The following is a 9,134-nucleotide window of genomic DNA, read 5'->3' on the forward strand; positions in this document are numbered from 1 at the left end:
AGTTCATTTTATTGTAATTTTTATTTTTGTTTTAATTTAACATTAAAAAAATAGACACTTTACTATACTCTCAGAAAAAATGGTACAATGTTTTACAAAAGAAGGTATAAACCCTTGTCATTGGGGCCGTACCTTTTTATGGAACAGAATTATACCTTAAGACAAAGAAACAAATTTGTATCATTGCAGTTTGTACCCTTAAGGACATGATTTGTACTATGGGAAACCAAAATGTACCTTTGTTTTTTAAAACCTGCAGATACAATATTGTATCTTCATCAAAGGTACAAATCTGAACTATAAAGGTACTGTGCCACCACAGTGAAGATACTTTGTACCTTAACAGTGTCAAAAATGCTTAACAAACCTTTAATTAAAATGCCTTAAATGTTTAGTTTACAATACCTAGTTTTATGTTTCAGCAGTAGTTTTGTTTTATAGAACTTAATAATTAATGTCTATTAGTTTCTTTAAACATACATTTTAAAATGTATTTGTTTTAATATGGAAATGCCTTTCCAGTCATATTTTTTTATAGATATTGTGATAAAATAAGAAGTTCTACAAAAGGTTCAAAACTTTTCCTCACCAACTTGTAGCTTTTTATCTGATAATGTAGCAATTAATCTGATTTGTAAATTCGCTTTTGTACATCATATAAAAAGCTGGGTTTCACAAATTGTCTTCATGTTGTCCCAACCAAAACTCAAGATTTGTATTAATTCAGCTCGTTTTAAATAGTTTGAACAAGCAGCAAAAATCACGTAAAAATGTTTTAGTGTAAAATGTATTTAATATGAATGCCAAAGCAAGACATCTTATATTTGACTCATATACAGTATTAGTAGGCATACGTTTAACTATTTCTACTAACGAATCTTGAATAACAAGTTCCATAGCTCTGTATTTGCAGTGACTGTTAACACAGCAGTCCAGCAGCAGATGGTAGTAACAGGCAAGTTCTAGATTTAAACCTCTCTCCAAACTAAAGAAAACAAACAAAACAGACAGAGTAATGAAGCAAAATTGAGCCTTTTAACTATTTATTTTTCTATATTGTTAGACAAGATCGTATATGAATTATTTATAAGTGCATATAATTAGATTTTAGTGTGCAACAAAAATCTTGATTTCTTTGGTTTGTTCTCGTCCTCTAAATACTATTGCAATAGCTCTGTAAATATTGCCACATGCGAAAATGCCCACATTTCAGCTGGTCAAATCGAGAGTAGCCTATACAGGTCAGAGGAAGTAGCTAAAACTAGTATGTGGTCATAGTGTGCGCAGTCCCGTCTTTTTTATTATTATTATTTTAAGAAATACTTAAGTTCTATCTTGTTTCGGACTCACTTCCCCTTATGTTTGCATGACTGATATCAAGCAAACACACCCCGCATTGTTCTTACTTCAGGAATTCATCCATAACTCACTAATTTTAGCATCTGATTGACTTTCATGCATATAGTTTTACATAAGTCAAACGAATGGTCTAACTGTGGTCAACAACGTAGCCTACTGGCTAAGTTAAATTGGACACTTCCAATAAGTGCACTAATATTTTGAATGTTGCTAAATATCTGGATAAAAGAAACTCAAACGCTCTCCTTAATTCTAAATTATAGAGGTAAATGAGCTCTCATTGTCATCATCATCAAAGACCATCATCATTAACAGAGTAAACAGATTGTGATTTGATCAGTGTGTTGTTTTTTCAGCACTTTGTTTGTGCGCTTCCTGTTTAATGGACCAATGCTTGAAGTTTCCACTCTTGAGATAGAGGCTAGTGTTCAGATTAGACTTGGATGTCTCAAAAGAAGCCGAGGACCTGATTAAAGGTAAAATATGTTGTATTTTGTAGAGACAATATTATTTAATGGGAATATTTAAAGCTATTTTCGTTGTGTGAACGCTGTAATAGGCCTATTTTAGAGTGTTTAAATTAGTATAACTTACGTTGAGATTTATTTTGAGATTGAAAAAAAAGGTCAAACATTACATTGTTACAACTTTTAGTACTTTGAGTAAATGTGTCCTTTTTAATGTTTTTAAATTTAACTTAATCACAGTGTATATTTGATCCAAAGTACAGCAAAAAACTGTAAAATTTCTATTTGAATATGTTCTAAAATGTAATTTAAAATCTTCAGGAAACACTTGTTGTGGTCTTTGTTAGTATTTTTAACAATATTTAATGACAGTAGCATTTTTTAAGAATTTATCTGAAATAAAAAAAAAAGCTTTTTCAACATAATATAACACTATTTCATTTTATAACCACTATTGGTAAAGATATTATAGAAATGATCAATTTTTTTTAGCTAGGATGCTTAAAATTCATAATGAACGATGACCAAGAAACTACAGTATATTGCGGAAGGATTTATATATCAGATAAATACATTTCTTCTGACCTTTCTATTCATGGAAGAAAGCTGAATAAATCTACTAACTGTATTTAACAAATAAAAATAAAATAAAATGTTTGGGAACAGCGAATCAGAAAATCTGAATAATTTCTGAAAGATCATGTGTTTGGGGGAATATTTAGGAAAAATCTTCTTTGAAATCATCACAAAAAGGGACAAAATAGATTTTTAAAATATATTCAAATTTTTAAAAAAAATGTCAACATCTGCCATTCTAAAAATTTATGTATGTATCAATAATGCTAACTAATTATGGAACATTACATCAGCAATATTTGTTGTGTGTGTGCTTGTGTGTGTATTTCATGATAGTAAGAAGTCACCCAATATTTTAAATATATCAATGTAGTATCTAAAATATGATGTGAAATATGTACTCTGTTTTTCATCCATTCTTATCACAAGTAATAAATGCATTACACACTGTAAAATGTTGCGATATGGAGCTCTTGCTAATGTAGGTCACATTACTCAATAGACTGCTGTCGTTGCAACATACAGCATATTGACCCTCTACTGTAACAGCAATAGAGCATGACAGCTTCATGAATGTTTAACACTCACAGATGACAGACTGAAATTTTATATAAATACTCTATTGCATAACCTGATTTCACTTTTTTATCCATGTAAGATTATTGATGATTATGTAATTATAATTCTGATTATTCTTAAAAAAATAAATTTAAACATTGCACAAATTTGTTGGGCAGCATGATGGCGCAGTGGGTAGCACAGTCGCCTTACAGCAAGAAGGTTGCTGGTTCCAGCCTGGACCAGTTGGCATTTCTGTGTGGAGTTTGCATGTTCTCCCCCTGTTCGCATGGGTTTTCTCTGGTGTGCTCTGGTTTCCCCCACAAGCTCAAAAATATGTTGTAAAGGTGAATTGGTAAGCGAAATTTTCCACGGTGTATGTGTGTGAATGGGAGTGTAAGCATGTTTCCCAGTGATGGGTTGCAGCTGGAAGGGCATCCACTGCGTAAAACATACGCTGGATAAGTTGGCGGCTCATTCTGCTGTGGCAACCCTAGATTAATAAAAAGACTAAGGAAAATGAATGAATAAATGGATAAATGAATGAATGAATAAATTGCACAAATTTGGTTAAATATTTTTCACAACTTCTGTCACGATGGAGTCTGGGTTCCTCACACACAATTACATTTGACTTGCTTAACTGAGGTTTTAAAAAACAGGATAAAAGTAGGCCTATTAGACTATTGATATTCTGATTACACATCTGGTTTATAGTTAAACCATATAGGTTTCACATTTTGCAACATCTGCAGTTTTCCACGATTTGACTCAAAACTAAACTAACTTGAGCTTAATGATGACACTTTTCTCTTTTTAGCAATAGTATCTGTATTGTACTGCAGTCTTTATGATGCACGCTGAGAACTGCTTTACAGGAGAATTTAAATGTCTCACATTTAATAAAGTTTATTTATTCTGCTATTCATGTGACTGCACCATGGCTTGAAAGCGTTATATTGAAATATTGTTTAAAAAAATATTATCACAGAAAATTCCTAAATTTCCAGTTACTCAGTGTGTTGCACATTCCTCTTGCTCATGAGGATTTCTCTCCATTTACTGCATCTCCATGAGCCATTTTAGCCACCCTTTTTGCCATTTTTAAGCCACAACTTAATCAGCAGCTTTGGTTGTTTGTTTTGTTGTTTGTTGTATTTGTTTCATAGACTGACACAAAATGGAAAAAAAATAACTTATTTAAAAGTGTAAAGACCATAGAGTCTCAAACGTTATTTTATTAGTAGTGCAATACAGTGACACACACGTATAAGCCCATCAAAAATAATAACAAAAAAGGAAATGCAAAACGGAAATTACTGTAATCCACAGATCGCGCGTCACCGCTTCGCAGGACTTTCACAGGCTGTCTAAATTTGGATGAGCTCTCCTCCCGCCCCCATACTCTCTCTCTCTCTTTTCCCCTCTCTTTCTGCTGGGCTGATCTCCCTTTGCACGCGCGAGACGACTGATTCTTTCCTGAGCGCTGATTGCTCAAGCGCCTCGCACTCGCGCTCTCCCATTGGCTGTCAGGGTGGGTTACCGTGAGCCAATGCGCGCAGAGGCTTGATGTACCGGCTGAACGCTCTTGACTTTTGCAGTACGGCTGGACCGTGAAGGGGGCGTGCCGCAGCAAACCACTGTTCTTCAGCGGGGTTTTAGTTATGGTGCTGCTCGAAACGTTTTTAAATGAAGTTTAAGGGCACGTAGGAGAAATCAGTGCTTAATCAAACTATCGCAGAGCAAACCGTTTGAGACGTTTTGGAAACCAACCACCGGTTTCAATGAATTGCACCAGGTAAGAATACAGAGTGCGTCACAATTCAGCGATGAACTTAATCATGCTGGAAAAGTCTAAAGAATGAGTTTCTCTTAATAGTATTGATCATTTAGATTCGGTTTAAAATAATGCTCGTTTAAATAATCGAACATTAACGATGTCAAGCTGTTTTATGGTTGTTTTAACTAATTAGTGTGTGTTTCTACTTATATTTAATTGCTTGGTGCTGTGACATGGTTTCTTGACTTATTTATTTTAGTTACTCTTGTAACTAACGTTATTATATCAGTATTAGTGTGTTTATCAGTTACTTTTGGCTTTTTGTTCGTGCAGAGAGGCTGCCATTTACTTTTTCACAAAAATTGCTTCAAATTGTATTACTTTTATTATCGATTCTGCATTGTAAAAAACTATATGATCAGTCCTGACAGCATATGCTTTTAGACCATTATTACTTATTAAACTAAGTTAATCATGTTCTAACTTAATTTCATAAGTTACGCAAGCTGTTTTAGGTCACTTCAACATGATGTAAGTTCATGGACTCATAAGAAAAATTTTATTCAGTTTAAAAATCTAAGTCAACCAGAATTTTTTACAGTGTGCTGTTTACTGTATTATCCAAGTACACATGGTACATATTCCATTATTTTTGCTGCAGCATATTTTATTGTCTGTGGTTCTGATATCAGTTTTATTCATATATCTGTTAAATTGTTTGTAGTAACTCTTCGTTTCTCGTAGTACTGCGTAGTTTCTAGTGTCAATAATATTTTACAAATACTACATGACATAACTAGGCCCACACAGAATCTGCGCATGCAGAAATCTGCAGATTTCCGCAGATTTTTTTGCCCATCATTGAGGCTGTTTATTTACTTGTGTAGATGTGTGTCAATTTATATTTATTCAGTTTTTTATATAATTTCAGTAATATTATTGACATATGAAAATGTCAATATAATTTATTTACAATACAGTTTGTAAAGTATTTTTTTTTTGTCTTTTAGTAGATATATTATATAAGAAGCTTGGTTTGTTTACCAAATAAGTGCATACAATTGGATTTGCATTGCAAACATTAAATAAAAATTAAAAAGGTATTTTTTATTTCATATATTACATTTTTAATTATGATATTCCAAAAAATATTCCACATTAATCTGCAGATTTGTTACAAAACTCTCCGCAAAAATAGTAAAAAATGTTCGCAGATTCTGTCTGGCCCTATGTATAACTAAGTAGGACTAGTTATTTTGACTAATTAAATTAGAATATGGAATTGCTATAGACCTACTGTACTCTTGGACTGACTTGATATGTTGCCTAATGTACAAAGTAACATTTAAAAAATACTATTTTTACTAGCAGTGATTGAAAAATCAACTATTTGGCCATTCATAGGAAACTTGATCTGTTTAAGATAAAATCAGCAGATATGGTTCTAAATGTACTGTAAAACTAGTAACTGTAAAGCTAGCTGAAACTGTAGTGGTTTGTTTGTTAATCTCTACATTCTGGGCCAAGACTTTAACTATGTGACTGTCAAATCTCCTTCCTAATTGGTCACTCTAGTGTTTTTTCTCTATTGTCTTCATCACAGGGTTCTGCAGATACTGAACCCCAGGCCAATGCCAAGTCCAATTATGCCTGTGGATGTGGCAATGAGAATCTGCCTGGCCCATTCGCCGCCTCTTCGCAGTTTCCTCAGTTCATATGAGGACTGCAAATCCAGGAACCTTGTCAACCAATACAAACCTCTGCGATCCTGCATCAGCTCCAAGACAGATGACGACACAGCCAACATAACATGGAAGAGTCCCGAGACCAAAGCTAAAAAGAAAGTGGTTTTTGCCGACTCCAAAGGCATGTCTCTGACGGCAGTGCATGTGTTCAAGGAATTCGAGGAAGACCTCATGTTAGACCTGCAGTTTGAATTATCAGATCTGGAGGATGCCATTGTTGGCCTGAAAGCAGAGAAGGAGAAGAATTTCAGTTTAGGCTTCCCTCAACCTGCCGCCGACTATTTGGACTTCCGGAACCGTCTAAAGAAGAACCTGGTATGCTTGGAAAATTGTATAATTCAGGAGAGATCGGTCACTGGCACAGTTAAAGTGAGTAACGTAAGCTTCGAGAAGGTTGTCCATGTGCGAATAACTTTTGATTCATGGAAAAGCCACACTGACATTCCTTGTACGTACATGAATAATGTTTACGGTTGTGAGGACGTTGACACCTTCTCCTTTTCCATCGACCTTCCAAGTTTTGTGGCTCCACATGAGCAGGTGGAGTTCTGCATATCCTACAAAACTCACGATATGACATACTGGGACAATAACGATGGGAAAAATTACAAGTTGGTACATACGGAAAACGACTCAAGTCAGGCAAGCGTCATACAAAACGCCACAACAGATTTCAAGGCTCAAGGGAAACGGCCAGATATGGAATTTGACCAGTTTGGGAGCCCGAGAACATCTAGTGGATTCTTCCCCGAGTGGCAAAGCTGGGGTCATATAGAGAACAACACCCCCTATTGGTGACAGTTAAACACATACTTACGAACTGGTCGTTGTAACAGGGACAAATGCAAGGAGAGTATTGGTTCCTTTCAGAATAGATTTCTGAAAAAGCCAGAATAGTCAAAATGATCAATGAAGTACTGAAAAGAACGTCTGTTTGGACATCAATTCAGTGTCGGTGTATGTTTTTAAGATAAACATTTCGCTTAAAGTAAAATGTTTGGGCTCTTAAATTATGCAAATCTGGGACTAACCATGTTAATCTTATGGCAGTTTTTCGGAATTTTTAAAAAAATTTTGTAGCACACTACATATGCTGTTTTGTAGAGCTGACATGGGGTAAACCAATAATTTGCATAACATAGTTGCCTTCCTTTGTGCTATTCTGTAATTAACTGTATTACAATGGCATAGTTTTTTGGATAGCTGTCTTTGTATAAAGTGAACAACTAGATTCTTCCTCAAAACTACTTTGTTACCCTGAAGGGTAACGACTTTGCTGTTAAAACGATTGCTTCTGAAATGTGACTGGATGTTAATACGTAATCATTTAAATCATCCTTAAAGCTATAGTTCACCCAAAAATGAATGTTCTGTCATTTGCAGTAAACTTCATTCCAAACCTGCCCTGCTGACGTTCATAGTAGGAATAAAGCAGTACTCATATAATTGCTTTTGTGCTACGCAGAAGAACAATAAGCTGTAGATGTTTAAAACAACATGAAAGCTAGTAAATAATAATTACATTTTTAATTATGGGTGAACCGTCCCTTTAACAGAAGATGAATCAGCACAGCATACTGTATGTAATGCTCAGATTATGGAAGTGGAATAATCTGGAACAATATGAGATTGCTTCATATTGAAGTTTATGTGTCTCATTTGATAGCACCAGTTTATTAGTCACTTTCTAATGAATGCACTAATCATGAGGGAGTCCATGAGATTATGATGCCCGTTAAGTGCTAAATCCCTGCTGTTGCGTTTTCCTATGTTTGTTCTACTTTTTTAAAACTGCAGTTTCGATGTATTTTACACTTCTTTCCTACGACATTTTTGCTGCTATGCTCTTGTGTGTGCTGCATTGTGATTTATGACCCATGGTGTGTGAAAACTCTCCAGTGTTATTTGGAGATAGAAGATGAGGAACGTTGGACGAAACTTGAAGGAGGCCCTAGAATGTGAGGAAGAATGGCTAAAGACGACGACCATCTTGAATGAGGTTCTTGTGTTTTCATGACTGTTTTGTCCCCTTTTTGCTGCAATAGAAACACAGGTTGATGCCTTGCACGATGGAGATTGTGGACTGTGGTGAACTGTGAGCTGCTGTAACTGCGGAGAGGGATTATGCAGGTTGAATGTAAACAGAGGCCTACGCGAGACAGTGTATGCCTACGTATTTTTTTCTACTGCAAAGAAAGATGTTTGTACGAAAGAATGCTGTACTTTACTCTTGTGTTCCTTTTAGAAATAAAACCTAATGTTTCTACGAGGAGAGAACTTCAGTTTATGTTTTATGTCTACTTCTTTACTTTAATGAAAAGTTCACTCAAAAAGGGAAAAAGTATGTATACTACACTGTAAATAATATCACTAATTTATAATTCTCCCCATTTATTTATGCTTTTGAATTGCATTATGGGACCTGGATCTTTCTACAGGTTTTTAAAGTTTTTAAAAAGTGACTTTTACAAAATTTTTAATAGTTTAAAGTGATATATTGTCTGGAGTGGTCTTGTTCTTTACGATACAAAAACTTTGTAATAAACTCTCAGTACATTTTTTGTTATTTTACAGACTTATCTCCAGGGTTTATAATGTCATGGAAAACCTGGAAAAGTCATGGAAATTTTGACATGGCATTTTCCAGGC

General features: G+C 34.6%; 1 protein-coding gene across 2 annotated transcripts; it reads left to right on the forward strand.

Annotated features, from left to right (window-relative positions):
• The first annotated feature begins 1,789 nt into the window (after positions 1–1,789).
• ppp1r3cb (protein phosphatase 1, regulatory subunit 3Cb) lies at positions 1,790–8,767 on the forward strand. Of its 2 annotated transcripts, none has more exons than XM_073917489.1 (2): positions 1,790–1,835; positions 6,344–8,767. In XM_073917489.1, the coding sequence occupies exon 2, from the start codon at positions 6,372–6,374 to the stop codon at positions 7,281–7,283; it is 912 nt and encodes a 303-aa protein (XP_073773590.1). In that variant the 5' UTR covers positions 1,790–1,835; positions 6,344–6,371; the 3' UTR covers positions 7,284–8,767.
• Positions 8,768–9,134: the final 367 nt, after the last annotated feature.

Source organism: Danio rerio, chromosome 12 (genome assembly GCF_049306965.1).
Source record: "Danio rerio strain Tuebingen ecotype United States chromosome 12, GRCz12tu, whole genome shotgun sequence".
NCBI lineage: Eukaryota > Metazoa > Chordata > Actinopteri > Cypriniformes > Danionidae > Danio > Danio rerio.

Coding starts and splice junctions, on each gene's coding strand:
- ppp1r3cb (XM_073917489.1), top strand. CDS start 6,372: ATGCCAAGTCCAATTATGCCTGTGGATGTGGCAATGAGAATCTGCCTG.